The sequence below is a fragment of the Camelina sativa genome, chromosome 6 (genome assembly GCF_030686135.1).
Source record: "Camelina sativa cultivar CO46 ecotype springtype chromosome 6, ASM3068613v1".
NCBI lineage: Eukaryota > Viridiplantae > Streptophyta > Magnoliopsida > Brassicales > Brassicaceae > Camelina > Camelina sativa.
The window spans coordinates 11,988,565-12,006,429 of NC_141885.1; the positions used below are offsets into that span (position 1 = coordinate 11,988,565).

At 40.3% G+C, this 17,865-nt stretch overlaps 1 protein-coding gene across 1 annotated transcript; it reads left to right on the forward strand.

Annotated features, from left to right (window-relative positions):
• Positions 1-2,497: 2,497 nt before the first annotated feature.
• LOC147942465 (uncharacterized) lies at positions 2,498-4,398 on the forward strand. The gene is made up of 5 exons (XM_087456066.1): positions 2,498-2,629; positions 3,032-3,435; positions 3,626-3,755; positions 3,844-4,141; positions 4,223-4,398. The coding sequence occupies exons 1-5, from the start codon at positions 2,498-2,500 to the stop codon at positions 4,396-4,398; spliced, it is 1,140 nt and encodes a 379-aa protein (XP_087312192.1).
• Positions 4,399-17,865: the final 13,467 nt, after the last annotated feature.

The following is a 17,865-nucleotide window of genomic DNA, read 5'->3' on the forward strand; positions in this document are numbered from 1 at the left end:
AAGATCCGCATGGATCATGGAGAGGATGCGAGATCAAGAGTTAGTTCAAGTCAAGACGAGAGAAACCAGGGTGAATCAAGTCGAGTGATGTCAGACCAAGTAGTGCCCAACCAAATTGTACCAAGACCCAATAGTCCTATCCGAGCTGTGCGATTGCGAATGATACGAGCGGACCAGGAGTGGGAACCGAGAGATCCAGTGTTGGGGATCAATAGACCGGAAGAGTTAAGCAGATTGAACCGAGAAAGAGTAAGGTTTGAGGAATGAGAAAGTAGTTCCAAGAAGCCGCGGATGTCTTACCAAGAGTTTCAGGCAAGAGAGAATCTGGAGGCGCGGTCAGTGACTTACCAACCGAGAGGCCGGCTGAGAGTAAGAGCCACTGCCCGGAAAAGAGTGGTTTATCCAAACCAAATGCATATAAGGAACAAGCCGTACTGTGAGTTGTGCGAAGGAGTGGGACATTGGACCCAAAATTGCTGGAGGACGTCGCTAAGGCGTATGTTGGCACCGGAGAATGCCGAATGTGATTGGTGTGGGATGCGGGGACACTTTTCTTACCGTTGTCCGAACCCAGGCCATATGAGGCATTGGAGCCCGTGTGATTCCTGTGGAGAACCGGGACACTTAAACAATCACTGTTGGAGGGCTAGGCCAGACCGTCCTATATTCCCAGAGCCTACGCGATGTATTGAGTGTGGAGGAAGTGGACACTTTTCCAACCGTTGTCCATACTGGGTTGTGCGGGAAATGTGAACCCATCCAGTCAATTTGTGGGAACGGGAGAGAACCCGTTAGAGCAAACTGATCAAGTGGAAGAGAGTTCGACGAACCGAGCTAGAACCTCATTGTCTGCCGCCTCTACCGCAACCAAGTCTCCCGCTGAGTTGTCGCCTGATGAACCGCCTAGGTTGTGTGTGTGCACCTGCGATGTGTGTACCAGGCTTAGGAACCAGTGGAGTGGTTAAGAGTAAGAAAGGGAAGTTCTTTTGGTTGTTGTGTAAGGGTTGGATAGTTTTCCTTTGTTGTAATCCTTTAGGGCTAACCTTTGTTGTGTTGCCTAGGATCTGAACCCTTAGTAAGTTATCGGCTAGGTGGTGTAGAACTCGTGTTTTTTCTTCAGTGATTGTGAAAAGTACTGTGGAGTTCTTTAGCCGTGTTGTGTGGTTGTTTGTGTGTTGCTTGCTAATCGTTGCTTGTTTAATTACTTGCTTGATTTGCTTGAGTTTTATAGGTTGCATTGTTGATTATTTTCGCATAATTAACTTGCATTGTTATCGCGCTATCGATGAGGATTCACATAAGACACCACGGAGCTTGATTAGACAAAAGAGAAGAAGATAAAGAAAACTTTGAGAAGTTTTGATCAAGAAAGAGGAGTCGGTTTGAATTGAAAGAAATGAGAGAACAGAGGAGTTAAGGCAAATCCTAAGAAATAGGAGGAGCAAGGGAGCATTGCAAACCAATCGAAAATTGGTAAAGTAAGTCGAGAGAATCGAACTAAGTGCGAGCAAAGGAGTGCAAAAGTAATGCATGATCCAAGAGCTAAATGCATAAGAGAGTGCAAGAAGATAATGGATGACGAGAACGCATTTCTATGCTAAGTGAAGGCGAAGAAGGAGCGTGTCTATATAAGGGCAAAGGAAAGCATTGTTATGCTAAATGGCAAGTGGTGAGTAGGAGTTGTCAAACCAAACCATGTGAAAAAGGAGTCAGAAAGGAATTAAGTGACTCGTAAGGTCAACCAAGGGAGGATCAGACGTGAGCGGCGTTTGAAACCAGTAAGGTTTTTATTGATCCAAGTATGGCGGGAAGTCATCAGATTCGAAGGTAGAGTTCAAGGTATTCAAGGAGAAAAGCTAAGTGGAGCTAAAGAAACTAAAAAGGGGTGAAAATCTCTAAGGCGTAGAGATAAAAGAGCCAAAAGAAGTAAACAGACAAAAGCTGAAGAAAGAGAAGCTTTAAGTTGGAGAATCCAAAGGCGCGGACCAATGTTAAAAAAAAAAAAAAAAAAAAAAAAAAAAAAAAAAAAAGAGCTTAAGTATTTGAAGAGTTGGAACATTATGGGGAACCAAGTAGTTGTTGGAGATGAAGAAGTCTTCCAAAAGCATCAGTGAATGGTATAAGTAGAGCAAATTTTGAATGGAGTACATCTATGGCAACGAGGAAAGCCAAGAAAAGATGACAAGGAGTAACAACATCCCAAAAAAAGAAGGAGATGGTTGGAGAATTCGGGGACGAATTCTTATAAGGGGGGGAGAATGTAACGACCCTCGCTAAGGGCACAAATCTCAAAATAAAAATTCGAGGAAATGGCCAGGAGAAGACTTAAAAAGGAAGAGGAGGAAAAACAAAGAAGAATGGCCGAAGGGAAGTTCGAGGAAAAATGTACGGACCGGAGGATGACCGAGCCAAGGCCGGAGTGGCCGGATGTACGGTCAAAGTTTTAAGATTGATTGGAAGATGTCAGTTTACGCGGAAAATTGCGTATACGGGAGCGATGGACCGAGACGTACCGGAACAGACAGTACAGACCAAGTTGTACCCGATGGACCAGTACGGTCTAAGTGATGTACCGGAAGGGACAGGAAGGACTCTAGAGAGAAGACCGGGAGATGGTCGATGGTACCATGTACCATGTACCATTTTCTTCCCCGAACAAACCCTAATCTAACATTTCTTTTCTCAATTTCTTCTTCTTCTTCTTCTTCGAGACGAAACGGCGAAACCTCAAAACCCTAGATCTAACCCGTAAACCCTCCTTCTTCCTCTCACTCGACGAAATCGTAAACCCTTGATGGCTGGAGTAAAGAAAAGAGGCAGAGGAAGAAGAACCCCCTCTAATCGAACCTCTGGAACCTCACAAACGGGAAATCACAGACCCGCCAATCTTCCTCCCCAGTATACCTTCACACCGGCGAACCATCGAGTTCCAGAGACTGATTCTCAGGGAACTCCTGTCCCAATCCTCCAGCCTCCACCGAGACCTACACCTTCTTACCGAGACTATCCACCTTCGACAAATCTGTTCTAGCACTCGAGGAGCTTTCCCGGAACATCCCCTTTCGGCAAAGATCCAACCAGCATCCTTTTCCTCAACCTCTCTCCTCCGCGACGAATCCACCAGAATTCTCGAGTCACAAATCATCATCGACAGTGTCCTCAAGTCTCGAATCTACCTCGAGAGTCTCCTCTACCTCGACAGTCTCATCGATCACCCTCTTCTCAACCTGGTCAACCTCGAGCAGCTTCTGCATCGCTTCACAGTTCTCAAGCGCAAAACTCACATGAGGAAGAAGCTGATTCTGAGGATGACGTAGCAAGGGAATCAAATCTCCCAGCTGATGTACTCGCTTCTTTACATGACATGCTTGTCCAACCAGGCCGTGAGAAGTATACCACGGTCGTCTCTCCCTCATTAGAGCGTGGAACTACTTGGTAAGAATTTGGATTAGAATTTTGAATTTTGGATTAGAATTTGATTGTGTGTGTTTGTTTGGATTAGAATTTGATTGTGATTAGAATTTGGATTAGAATTTTGTATTTTGGATTGTTTGTGTTTGTTTGTGACTGATCGATTTGTTTGTGTTTGATTGGAATTTTACTGCAGATTTGTTTGTGTTTGAAGGTTTGGGAAAGACAAGTCATCACTTACCCGAAAGATTACAAAAGTGTTTACAAACAAGTTTGATGGTCCATATTACAGTTGGGGTTGTGTTCCGAATGCAAGAAGAGAAGGTTACTTCTTGGAATTCGCGGTAAACTTCTACTCCGTTCAATTTGATTTCTGTATTTATAGTTTTTTTTCTTGCTTTTTTGTACACTAACACTAGTCTTCTTTTGTAGAAAACACACACCTGGGATCCCTCTCTAACCGGTGTGGTTCAACGAAAGTTCTATAGCATTTGTCAAAACCGTATGAAAGACATGATTTCCAAGGAAGCAGCTCAGCGAGAGGAAGTGAAACCGAGGTGGATCGAGAGAACTCTTTGGAAAGAAATGTGTGACTATTGGAACACAGAAGAAGCCATGGCAAAGAGTGCAACCACTTCAGCAGCTCGAATGTCTGACCGTAATGGTCTTGGCCCTCACAAGCATGTATCAGGGCCGAAGTCTTACTTACAAATCGAACAAGAGATGGTGAGTTACATCATAACCTTTTCATTATTTAATTACTTGACATCAAATGGTTCCTAACCGTTTCATTGTCTAACATTTCAGGAAGTAGAATTAGAAAGACCGCCAACTATTCCTGAAGTTTTTCTCAAGACTCATACCAAAAAAGATGGTACTTTTGTGGATAAGAAAGCGCAAGCAGTTCATGAGGCATATAAGAAAAGAAGGGAAACTAAGTTGGCTGCTCAGGATAATGATGAGTCTTCACATGGTACTTCACGTTGATCAGAGCTATCTCACAAGGAGGATGATGATCTCTTTCTTCAGGTAATTTGCTTCTTTCTAATAAGCTATTAAGTTTTTTATTGTTAAGTAATTATAATAACTTTTTCTCTTTGTTTTGTGTATGGAGTCTACTTACATAAATGATAGAGGAACATACTTTGGAGTTGGAAGCCTAGTAAGTTACATCAACGGGAAGCGGAAGTACCCTGGACGCTTTTCAACTTTCACAACCCTGCAACAACAGCTTGAAGACGCTAACCGCAAGATAGAGGAACAAGCCGCTCTACAAGTAGAGCGTGACGCAGAGGCTTCACGGGTTGCAGATGAGGCTTTACAAGATGCATCTGAGCAACAAGCAGAGATCTCACGCTTGGTGAGCTTCCTCAAGACTAACCCAAACTATGTCGCCTTCCTCGAGTCTCAAACCAATGACTCAAACCCTGTTGATTTTCAAAGTTAGGTTCCCTCATGTAATATTTGCTTGTTTATTTGCTTGGATATTTGGATGTTTTTTGGAACTTTTGCAACTTTTGTAAAAACATGGTACTTATGTCTTTGTTTAATTTCATGTTTGTTATGTTTTAGTACATGTTTTCTTAATCTGTTTTGGTATTACAAAATCAAATAATGCATTTTTACCAGAATTTTTTTAAAACATGATAATTAAACAGTCGCAAAAAAGTCACCAAAACGTAACCAAAACAGTACCCAAACAGTCGCAAATGAGTAACATATCAGCTGCTAAAGTGTTGCAATTCAGTCGCAACGTTAGGAACAACCTTCCTCTTTTTTCCTCGATTCGGCATCTTGTTATTGATTGATAGAGAGACTGACTCGAAGAGTTATAGATTCGAAGAGAGTGAGAATAGAAAGAAGAATGGAGAGAGTTTGGGTTTCGAGTTTGGATTGATCGAGAGAGTTTGAGAGAAACTGAGAGGAAGAATTAGGGTTTGTCTGTGAGAGAGGCGGAGAGGGTTTCGAGAATAGGGTAGTGTTTAGTGGGCTTAGTGGGCTTAGTTTAGGAAAATTTGGGTATGAAATTTAATTTATAATTTTGGGCTTAGTGGGTTTCTAGATTAGTGTAGGAAATTTAATTTCTTATTTTGGTAAAATTAAACTTAGTGAAAATTAATATAAATTACAAATTACAAATATAATTGATTTTGATGAAAATACTGAAACATACATAATATTATCTAACAACTTTAATATTATTTAACAAACTGAGTATTATTTAATAAAGATTTTGGGTTAAGTTTTGATAAAAATATAAGATATGGAAAACTATAATTTTTTATAAAAATATAAGATATGGAAAACTATAACCCAAGAACCATGCACTATCTCTCTCTCAAAGCCATACTTCATGCATTTCATCACATGAAAAACAGGTTTTTTTAAAATTCAATATTATTTAACAAAGATTTTGGGTTAAGTTTTGATAAAAATATAAGATATGAAAAACTATATTTTTTTTATAAAAATAGAAGATATGGAAAACTATAACCCAATGTCCATGCACTATCTCTCTCTCAAAGCCATACATTTCATCACATGAAAAACAGGTTTTTTTAAACTGAATATTATTACTATTTGGCGACTATGAGATGACTATTTAATCAATCTTTGTATGAGTCGCAGAGCATTCGCCAAATATGCGTCTATCAGCTTTGGTCGGTAACGTAGTCGCTATGTTACAACCACTTTACGACTATCTGATTACTCCTCTAATGAGTCACACAATAGTCGCTAATTTAACGACTATGTTACGACTATCAGCTGTGGTCGGTACCATAGTGACTTAGTAGCGACTAAATTACTGTAGTCGAAACGTAGTCGCAAAGTGGTCACTATGTCATCGTTATTTTTGGCGACTACAGATGTAGTCGCTACTTATAGTCACTAATCTCCTGTTTTCTTGTGATGTAGGCGGCTCTCGAAGGTGTCAATGGTGTAACCCATGTTGATAACCCTTATAATGCACAAACATTTGATGGTTGTAAGGCTTGAAAAATTTGGGGATGAATGCAATTTTTTTTTTTTTAATGAAACTTGCATGATTAGAATGATAAGAAGGAGATCTACAACTTTGTTCAAAGGAATAAACTTAGATTCTCGATACTTAGAAAGTTATGGAACCAACAAAATATGAAAATCTAGAGAAAAAGCTTAAAAGTGGCTGATGATGTAAAGTTAAAAGCTAAAATCCCAAAAAGGGTAAATACTAGGTTTTCTGATATTTTCTCTCTGAAAAGTGGCTTGTCAGCGGCCAGAGAGTACAATGAGTATATATAGGAAAGTAGGGAAGCCCTAAAATGTCTACAGGAAAATAGGGAGGTGGCTCGGTTGACTCGACCATGCACTCGACCGAGCACATGGTCGAGTCAGGTCTTCTTCTACTCCTCTCAGTCGGTCGAGTCCCTCTTAGCACACAGTCGAGTGTCTGGTCGAGTGTGGTGGTCGTGTGGACTTCCGGACCTTGATTCTCCTCTGCTCTAGCTCCTTTGTCTGCTTCTTTTGATGGCTTCACTTTCCCTCAGCACTTATCCATGCTCCATTGGGTCCTAATTCACCTGTTTATGCAAGAAACAATGCAATGCAATGCAAATCTACTCTAATGCATAAACAGCCCTAAAACTACTCAATAATGACCTAACGAGCTAGTGAATCATGAAAAATGTGTAGATAAACTAAGGTAAAATAAGGTAAAATATGTTAACATCAACACCCCCAAACTTAGTCTTTGCTTGCCCTCGAGCAAACAAACAAGACATGAGTAGGAAAGTGAGGTTTGAAGGTGGGATCTCAGAACCTTAATCATGCTAATAGACTAGCTAGAATCAATGTCCAAGTTAATAGTACTAGGATGCAAAGTGAATGAGCTGTACTTAAAGATTTTAGACAAGCCTTTCACAACCTTAACTGATTCAAGCCTTAGACTTCCATATGCATTCAAATCAAACCATTCCCTTTAACATTCATTAAACAAGAACATGAATCAGATTATGCAATGCTTAAACTCATTTGGCTTGGTAATAAGGGTTTAGAGACAGAAATTGTCTCTCTTTTGAGTGGGGCTTATCAATAACAAGGGTTCTCTCATAAAATAAATGGATTGAGCTTTAGAAGAATGCTAAAGGTAAGATCACTTAGACTCATACAAGAACAGAACCTTGTCTACCCAAAGGTACCCAAAGTGTTTGTTCCTATCATTCTAATCCCATAATGTCCTAGTTCTACCCTTTAACTTCATCTTTTCTCAAATACCCTTTTCTCTTTTGTTTTTAAGCCTTAGGAGAGGTTTCTTATTTGAATTAACTAGTGGAATGGGGTTTCTTTCTTATTTGGTATGGTTCCTCTTTCTTCTCGTTTCTTAAGACATAAAAGCTTTTTGCTAGACTTTTCTTTTCTTTCTTCCTTTTTCTTTGAACAGAACCATCTTTAACAATTTCATACTTCCCATTCTTTCACTAGAGCTTATACTTACTTAAACACACTCATCTCCTAAAGACTCTACCCTTTTTTTTCTCTTTTCCCTCTTTTCTTCTCTGTTTTTAAACATACCAAGTCCTAACCCAGAATTTAAACCTCCTAGTCCTATGTAGTTTGAAAAATGCAAACTAGAACTACACAAGGTTTCATTCTTGTCAGTTCAAACCTAACACTTTCTACCAAGCTCAATCCCAAAATAGGCCTCACACACACAAGATATAACATGGCTTGAAAGAAGGGTTGGTTAAGGGTAGGGGAAACTGATTCAATGATGAAATCAGCTACTTGGATCAACAAGAGTGGTGAAAATGGGAAAAGATGATCCAAATATGTATAGAGTATCCATGAGTTTAAAACAATGCACAAACTGATAATTAAAAGTCAATATTAGGTTCTTATAATCAGGAGATGGTTTCATATCACAACATACTTCAGTTTAGACAGAATGAAATATAGGAATTCTAGACTTGGTTCAGTCTTATGTTTCTAACCACTCAACTATCATCAAAGTACTAATAACTTGGGCATTGATCCTAGTTTAGTGAATTCAAGCAAGTTTACAAGGCTAACTCATCATAGATCCCTAATGCAAATATAAAACAATCCTATATGAAATATGCAAACAATATCCTCTTATGCAATGCAAACTACATGAACACTCTGTTTTTTTTTTAAAGATTTTGTGAAAAAATTTCAAATTTTTAGGGTTTTTCTATGCCTTAGATGATATGCAAATACTAACATGATAATGCTAAAAATTTGAACTAAGAGAATAGAAAATAATGTCAAATGTCATCTCAAACCCTCTCCCGAACTTAAATTACACAGTCTCTTGTATAAGAGAAATTTGAAAGAGGATTCAAGACTTTAAACAAAATAAAACAAGAAATGCAATGGTATTTACAATGAGAAGGTGATTGTGGTACATCATGGATTGTTGAAGAAGTTCTCTACAGCATCACTCATGCTGTCATAGGTGTAGTTGGGATCTTGACTTTGACTTGGAGATGGAGAAACAGGGTACTCGACTATGGCCATCGGATGCGACTCGATCGAGTGCTCGGTCGAGTGATGGGTCGAGCTGGCTGGTCGAGTGGCCTGTTGTGGGAAGAATGAATGACCTTGTTGCTCACAATATTGTTGTAGAAGGGTTGGGTCCATGAAGTACTGAGGTGGAAAGGGTGGGTAAAGCTGGACCATAGGGGAAAGGTGGGTAACCTGTTGGAGTTGGGAAACCATATGGAGGTCTAGGCAGATGCTCGACCAAGTACATAGGAGGTACTCGGTCAAGTGGGTGCTCGAGTGTACCAGTCGAGTGCCTTGGAAACTGAAGTTCTGTGCGGTCGGAACCTCTCTCCCTTCGAATTGGCTCATGTAGTGAAGCTCTAGCTGGTATCACTGGGTTTTCAGCTCTTGACAATGCTCTAGTTGAGCTGCTTCTCCACAAAGGCCTTGATGGTGCTGGTGATGAATCTCCACTCTTCAGCTCAGCAATTTCCTTCTTTAAACCTTTTATGGACTTAGCCATCTTCCCCATCTTCTTCTTCAATTTATCCACAGTCCTTCTATGCCATTTGTTCCACTTTTGTAAAAGGGTCACCCTTTTGTTTGTCTCTCTAACCCCTCTACTATCCCTTGGGCTTGGTTCATACTCTTCAAAGTAAAACTGTTCTTCCCCATCAGCCATCCACATCTCTAGCTTGATCCTCTCTTACTTGGGCTGTACCATCAAACAAGAATTCAGCAGCTGGCCAAAAGTCAATGTTCAGCCCTTCTCTTATGGTGGTGAGTTCTTGATTAGGCAGAATAAGCTGAGTCTTCCCCACTGTTGGATGCTCAAAGTTGAAAAGATGCTTCCCATGGTGCAACTTCTTTGCTAGAATGAGGGTGGAAGTGAGATATTGGGTGTCTATCCATCTTTGTCTGACTTTCTCTCCTTGAAGTGGTACATCTGCAGCTACAAGGATTGGAGTGATGATACCTCCAATGGTTAAAACTCCAGTTGAGTTCCTCTTGTTCAGCTTGCTCACCCAGCTTCTATAATAGATGAATTGGTCAATGAGGACCATAGCCAAATCTGTGTCTACACTACTCCCAAGGATAACAGTCTCATATGTTGCTTGTGTGATGATCCCATAGAGTGCTACATCAATCATCTTAAGCTCTCCCTCATTCAGGTTTCCATTTTCCTTCCCTAGCAAAGAATGTGTTTGCTAAATCTTTGTGGAAGTACATTAGGACTGGACTCCTTATCCTTGAACTCTTGTTTTTGGAAGAGGAATAAAGCTTGTTGTCTCCAATTGTTTCCCAAACAGCAAAGGGTTCCTCCTTAGGTATGACCATGTCTCCTTCACTTCCAACTTCAAACCCATAGAGTGGGGCTAGTTGCTTTAGTGACAGCTCATACTTCTTGCCTTTGATGGTGATGTCAATGTAACCAGCTCCCATATCTTGATCCATGCTTGTGAAGAGATAAAACTTGATGGTGGATAAGAATTCACAACTCTCCTCCCTATACCCCTCCAAACAAAAACCCATGAATTTGCTTAGGTTGCATTTCTCAAACAGAAACTCAACATCTTCAGCAATACCCAGCTTCTCCATGGTTTCTTTATGTGGATATCTTGTTCCTTGGAAGCTCATCTTCATGAAAGCTTCATAGAGCTGGCTTGGGGTTTGGGAATCAGATTCTTCTTCCACCTCCTCTTCTTCTTCACTTTCATACTCCTCTTCTTTGGGTTCTTGGGCTGGCCTCTTCCCTTTTGCCTTGTGTCTTCTTATGTGCTCTTCAAGAGTATCCTCCATCTCTTCATCACTCTATGTACGCTCTGGATCTTCCTTAACAGGTTGGTTTTTCCTCTTCGAGAAGTCACTCGAGCTAGCACTCGGTTGTTTGCCACCTCGAGTACGTGGTCGAGTTTGTTCTCCAGTTTCTCTCTGGATGACCAAGGATGCATCATGACGATCCATGAATTGATCATCAGCCTTCTTTCCTTCAGCTTCACGAATAGCAGCTTGCTGTGATGTCTCTCTAGACCTTGAAGTCATTTTGAAAAAGAACTGAAAGAGATAAACTCAAAGCTCAAAGTTAATAGGTTAGTAACCCAAAAACCAAAAGAACTAAGCTTGAGCAAGAAGATAAAACTTGAGAGAGATTTCTAGCAAGATCTTAGTGTTTTTAGCAAATGAGAGAGTGTGAGAGATGAAAATCGAGGTTGCTCTTTATAAAGAGGCTAAAGGGAACAAGGAGACAAGAGTGGAGCGTCCATACAATTCAAATTTGAATTGGGAATCTTTGACTCACTTTTGATGTCACTCGACCCCACCACTCGACCCCACATGGTCGAGTGCTTTACCAAAATACAAATTTCAAAATTGTTTCTCCCTCCACTCGAATGGTCACTCGATCGAGTACCCCTCGTGGGCTGGTCTAGTGCCTCCAAACTTTCCTTTCCATAAGTTCAATTCTTCCTAAACCCATCTATTCTCTCTAATAGAGGCCTGTCCAACAGAAACATAAAGGACAAATATCAAAACTAACAAGGGAAATAAAACCTATGTACAATGATACCTTAGGGACTTCCTCCCTAGTGAGCTTGTTTAAAGTCACTAAGCTTGACTTTTGGTGCCTTTTCAGGCTTGGTTGGGAGACCAAGGAGGTATCTTGACTGGGAAATTCTCCAACTACCAACCACATCCTTATGTGATCCATCAGCTAACAATAAGTAGAGGTTACTGGTTTTGAAGTCAGTATGCCCAAGCTTCTGTGCTATGGAGCAGGGCATTACACTGATAGATGCTCCTAGATCACACAAGCATTTGTTAAAATGCAAGTAGTTAAAAGAGCAAGGCAGATCAAAAGGACATGGGTCTTCAAGTTTGGATGGGAAGATGGCTCCCTCAGACTCTTCAAGATCCTTCTTATCCTGACTCTGAGCCTTCTGCTGAGATATCTCAAGTATCATGCCATGGTAGAGAGGGTATGGAGCATACTGTTCCAAAGCAGGTCCTCTCTCTTCTTCTTTGTACTAAATGATTACCTCTTTTTACAAAACCCTTAATTCCTTCTTTTCAATTATTTCCCTGAGTTCCTAATGTTCACATATTTTACCTTATTTTACCTTAGTTTATTTACACATTTTGCATGATTCACTAGCTTGTTAGGTCATCATTGAGTAGTTTTAGGGTTGTTTATGCATTAGAGTAGATTTGCATTGCATTGCATTGCTTCTTGCATTAACAGGTGATTTAGGACCCACTGGAGCATGGATAAGTGCTGAGGGAAAGTGAAGCCATCAAGAGAAGCAGACAAAAGAGCTAGAGCAAAGGAGAATCAAGGTCCGGAAGTCCACTCGACCACCACACTCGACCATACACTCGACCGTGTGCTAAGAGGGACTCGACCGACTGAAAGGAGCAGAAGAAGACCTGATTCGACCATGCACTCGACCGAGCACATGGCCGAGTCAACCGAACCGCCTCCCTATTTTGTCCTGTAGCCATTTTAGGGCTTCCCTACTTTTCTATATATACCCCTTGTACTCTCTGGCCGCTGACAAGCCACTTTTCAGAGAGAAAATATCAGAAAACCTAGTATTTACCCTTTTTGGGATTTTAGCTTTTAACTTTACATCATCAGCCACTTTTAAGCTTTTTCTCTAGATTTTCATACTTTGTTGGTTCCATAACTTTCTAAGTATTGAGAATCTAAGTTTATTTCTTTGAACAAAGTTGTAGATCTCCTTCTTATCTTACTAATCATGCAAGTTTCATTGATTTCTGGGTTTATGATTTTGTTCATCATGAGTTGTTCATCTGAGTAGTGTGTTAGGATCTTAGGGATGGATTAGGCTGGATGAGAGTGATGGTAGTTTAGACTGATCAAGCTTGTTTGTTTAAATATCTCTTCTAGATTAGGCATGCTCTATGATGTTCTTATATCTGAGAGGGTAAGAACAGATCCTAGGTTGCTTAACATCATACCAATGTTTAAGCTTCTGGATAATACTAATGTTGGAGATTATCATGCTTGTCCCAAGAGATTGGTTGCACAAGGTGATCTTTGACATGTAATGATCTGGATCTTTATGCCTGCTTTTATGTGCAATAGCTGTTGAGAACTAGATCTAGGAGCATCTAAGCTTGCTTGTTATTGCCATGAGAATGGATTAACAAGTATTAGAGGGTCATTGTCTAGAGATAGCTCACTGTTGATTGAGGTTTGTTGATCAGTTTAGATTAGTTAGCTCAAGTCCAGCCCATGAATCCATCCCTATGACCTTCTGTGTTATTGATTTCTCTTATATGATTACTGTTATCCGCTTTTCATTTGATCTATTTAGATTTGTTCTGTTGATTGTTAAGTTTGATTTTTGTTCTTCGTAACTTCCCACTCGACCCTGTACTCCATCGAGCATACGATCGAGTGCTTGCTCGAGTCAACCTCCAAGTTTTTTACTTTATGTTCTGCATCTTTTTAGTTTCACTCTTATTTCATTACATATCTTAGTTTCAGTTATTACATTGTTTTTAGTCTACATTCTTAGTGTTTTGTATTCTGCATTTACATTTCTGTCAACAACAGTTACATCAAAACTATTTCATATCTGGCTTAACTTAAATAAGTGTTCACATCTAGACTGCTTGCATCATACTCATTATGGATTGACATCTCTTATACTATAACAGCATAAGAGTAATTGAAACCTCTTGCATCCCACCTTCATACATTAACCACACAAAATAATATGTTTCAGTTCCTTCAGTTTTTGTTCCTTGAAACGCCCTAGGAATGGTAAAGGAGGTTTGTAAGCAGGAGGGGTGTACCTAACATGTTTAAAAGCTTCATCGGGATCAGCTCGTTCAGTCACTCGAGCATGTACTCGATCATGTGCATTGTCAATATAACAATATAATAGGTTTGGGCATGCCTATTGTCATCAATATACTCCATGTTGTTTAAGACTTAATTGTTGACAGCATTGATCTGTTCCTCCAAGTGTGTGACATCCTTGGTGATAATCTCGAGTTTAGCTCCAAACTCAATACTCATCTTATCCAATTTAGCATTTAGAACTTTATCAGCCTCCTTTTGACTTGATATAAACTCTTCTATCCTCTTCATAAGCTTGCCTTCAGTGTAAGAACTCCTTGAAGTGATCGGTATTCGAATGTCATAGAAAAAGTTATCATTGACATCGACATTCATGACTTCTTGCGGATCAAGGTACTGGTCCGTTGCAAAGAAAGGTATGTCCGTGTGGTACAGCGTGAATGAATGGTCAGCTGAGCAATAAGCCGGTCCCATTGGTGCTCGACCATCAGATGGTCGAGTAAAATAACGGCAACAAGGGCGCCTAGGTGATGGTACATGGACTGGTCGAGAGTGACCAATGCAAGGACCTTGCAGCGAGCGAGCTTGCGGACCAGATGGGTTTCCGTCCGTGGCTCGGTAATGTGACATGAGATGTGCGATTGTGAGATTCTCAAATACGACTGGGAGAGCGTCGAGGTTCATCCTCAAGGTCTCCTGAAACAATGAAAATCAAAAAGAAAAATTAAAAAGAAAGGTGTCCTAGACGTTACTCTAGTTCCTGACTCTTGTAAACAAACAATCCCTCCCCGGCAACGGCGCCAAAAAGCTTGATTTGCGTGGTTTTTATCACTTCAAATCTTTTACCTTAAAAGACCACAGAACTGCTGCAAGTGCACAGCTAATCGGTAGTAGTATTTAAGGATCGATCCCACAGAGAGAGAGTTGTTGTTTAGAGAATCCGTCGGAAGAGATGTCAGGCTAGGACTCAATAAAAATGGGGTTTTGGTTGTCACGGTCGTAGTAAGCAATTAACGTAAATAAAAAGCAAATAAAATAAATAAAAAGGCGTTGGGCATCAAGGGGAATCGCAGAGGATCGATGATCTATCTATCTAGGAAAGTTTAGGGTTACTTTGTTTATCTCAAAATCGGACTACGAAACACAAATGAACCATTAACTTATAGTTAACAAGCTAACCGTCTAAGATCACTATACTCCGTTACTCAACTGTCGCAGGCAACGACGCATAGATCAAAGCATTTAAAACAGGTTAGATTATAATCCATGGAATTCCATAGGTAAGGGGTATGTGCTACCTATGACTCCCCACACATCTAAGCTAGGTCAAGCACACATGCAAGTTTTTGGCAAAGCATACACACTTTAGATCATAATTAGTTCATGAGGCTAACTTAAAGCATTAAGCAAAGACTTAGAATTAAAGCATAGAATAAACTAGAATATAAATCTAACATACCCTAAAAATTGCCACCTAAACTAAGAACATCTCCCCCCCCCCCTTTGATTATCCCTTTAAACCCAACTAGAAAACTACTCTAGCATGTTTAAGGGAATCATCATAGCATGGTTTAATAAACTCATAAACATAAAAGAATAAATAGAGAAAATGGATTTAGATATTACTTCAGTGATTGTCAAACAAACTTGTAAAGAACTTCTTCCTTTAGGAACAAAGTACAAAGGAAATAGAATAGAAAAGAGTTGGTGGATCTCAAAGCTTCAAAGAGAGGAACGAGAGACGGGTCTGGACGTTGGCTGCTCCTCTGGTCGTGTCTCTTGGCTGCTCCAATTATTGCACACCCTGAACCCTAGGGCTTAGAAGAGTATTTATAGGGTTTTGTCTAGGTTTAGGGTTTTATAAGGGTAGAAACATCTTTTCTTGTTAAGTGCATTGCAAGGGGCAGCATAGGAAGGTTCTAGGTCGCCGTGGTGGTCGCTGGTCAGGCCTTCAATAAAAACCCATTGGCTGAATGGTTCTCCTTACGTCGGTTTATAACACGTCTCGGTAAATTGAGAATATTTTCCTGAGAGTGAATGGATTGCCTTGATTCCACTTCGAGGAGAAAGATGACTTTCTCAGCTTTCCATAGACACCAAGTACGTCAAAATGTGAGTTCTGGAAGTTCTTCAAAAGTGTCATGCACTGTTAAGCTCTGAATCTGTTTTGAAACATATTTTCCTTGTGTTTTGGTCCTTTTTGCTATAAACCTGTAAAACCTTCTTGAAACCTAAAATACTTGATAATAGACATTAAAGCATTGAAATCATACTAAACTCTTCCTAAATGCATACTAAAACTATAGCTAAAATGGGTAAAATAATGATGTTATCACCCTCCATCAATAATCAAATTACATACCTTGTTCTTGATTATGCATCGAGTGTGGAAAATATTTTCCCTTTGAACTTTCTCCTCGGGATTGACAAGTACACTCAACATACATCGGATCACAAGGAGCTCTCCTACGTCGGGATACTCCACGTCATTCTCCGGATCGGTCTGGTACTCATCTTGCTCGTCTTAAGACTCATAGTGTCCACTAGGTGTGACAATCATCACCCTTTGGTTTGGACATTCTCTCGCCATGTGTCCCCTGCCTTGACATTTAAAACAAGTAATGTCACAGGCAAGAGATTGACTAGTGTTAGGGAACTTACCTGGGTCGGGTTTAGAGGTTTTAGGTGCCTCATTAGACTTGTTATTGACCCTAAAGTCATTGTCCACGACCTTGCCTTTGTCCATGCTCCGGTTGTTGCTTGCATTCCAAGGCGTGTTGTTTTTCCTTAACGACATCTTACGCTGGATTTGCTGCTCCACTTGTACGGCCTTATGAAGTAGTTCATGTAGGCTGTTGTAGTTTGATGTCTCTACCTTTCGGGATATACGCTCTTGCAAGCCGTCAATGAATTGAGCAATTAGGCTCTCACTCGATTCTTGCTGCTCCAATGAGTTCATGAGCTTCTCAAACTCCTCAAAATACTCATCCACAGTCCTTGTTCCCTGAGATAATTTTCTAAACGTTTTTGCAAGTCTCGTTGATAATGATCAGGTACATACCTCAACCTCAAGAGGTACTTCATGTTGCCCCAACTGCTAATGGTGGCAAACCGCTGCCTCCTTCTATCGGCTACCGTCCTATCCCACCATGACAGGGTATTGTCGGTGAGTTATGCGGATGCTAGGGCTACCATTCGAGCTTCTCCATAGCCATAACATTGGAATATGTATTCCATACGCCTCTCCCAGTCCATGTAAACCTCTGGATTAGACTTCCTACAAGAGTAGGAGGTATTAGTTTGACATCTCGGTTTTGTACTCTTGGTTCTATCTTCTCTCCGCTGATGTTGACGCCTTAATGGATCCGGTGGTGGATCATCTGTCATCCATGTTAAAGGATTCTTCCTCTTTGTCGCGGACATTCCTTCGTTTTGGGACTGGTTCAACCCTCGGATGAGGTTGCTCCAAACGGCCTATCCTATTGCCAAGTCCTCTCAACTGTTCTGTGAGGGTTCTCATCATTTGCATCATGGAATCTTGGGGTATATCTCCGTTTAATCCCATAGTGAGTGTCTAGAACGGATCTGCGCTTAGACAAAAACAACAAAGGATCAACGTACCACAAGAATTGAAAAGGAAATTCAAAAGAGTTTTTTTTTTGAAATATTACGATTGACAAGCAATATTAGACAATAAAAACAATGAAACAAAAGCTAAGAAGGAAATAATAATAATAAAAAAAATTTAAATGCGAGGTGAACTAGTACGTCAACTAATATAGAGAGTGAAACAAACGACTTAAGGAAACAAATTGCGATTTTTTTTTTGATTTAAGGTTTGAAAATAAAAAGCTAAACAACCTAGAGACAAGGCTGTGAAAAACTAGATTTTTTTATATATATATATATATAAAATAAAACAAAAGCTACAAATCAAATGAGCGTAAATGGAAAAGATAAACTTGGCAAGGGAACAGCGTGAAGTGTGCTCTGATACCAGATGATACAAGACTCGGTGGTGAGACTTGTACCGGATACAGATGATGGCTTCACAAGCTGGTGGTCGCTTCTCTCTTGTGAAGGAAAGATGGTCGATGATGTAGATCTGACACGATGGAGGTCGCTTCTCTCGTGTGGGATCG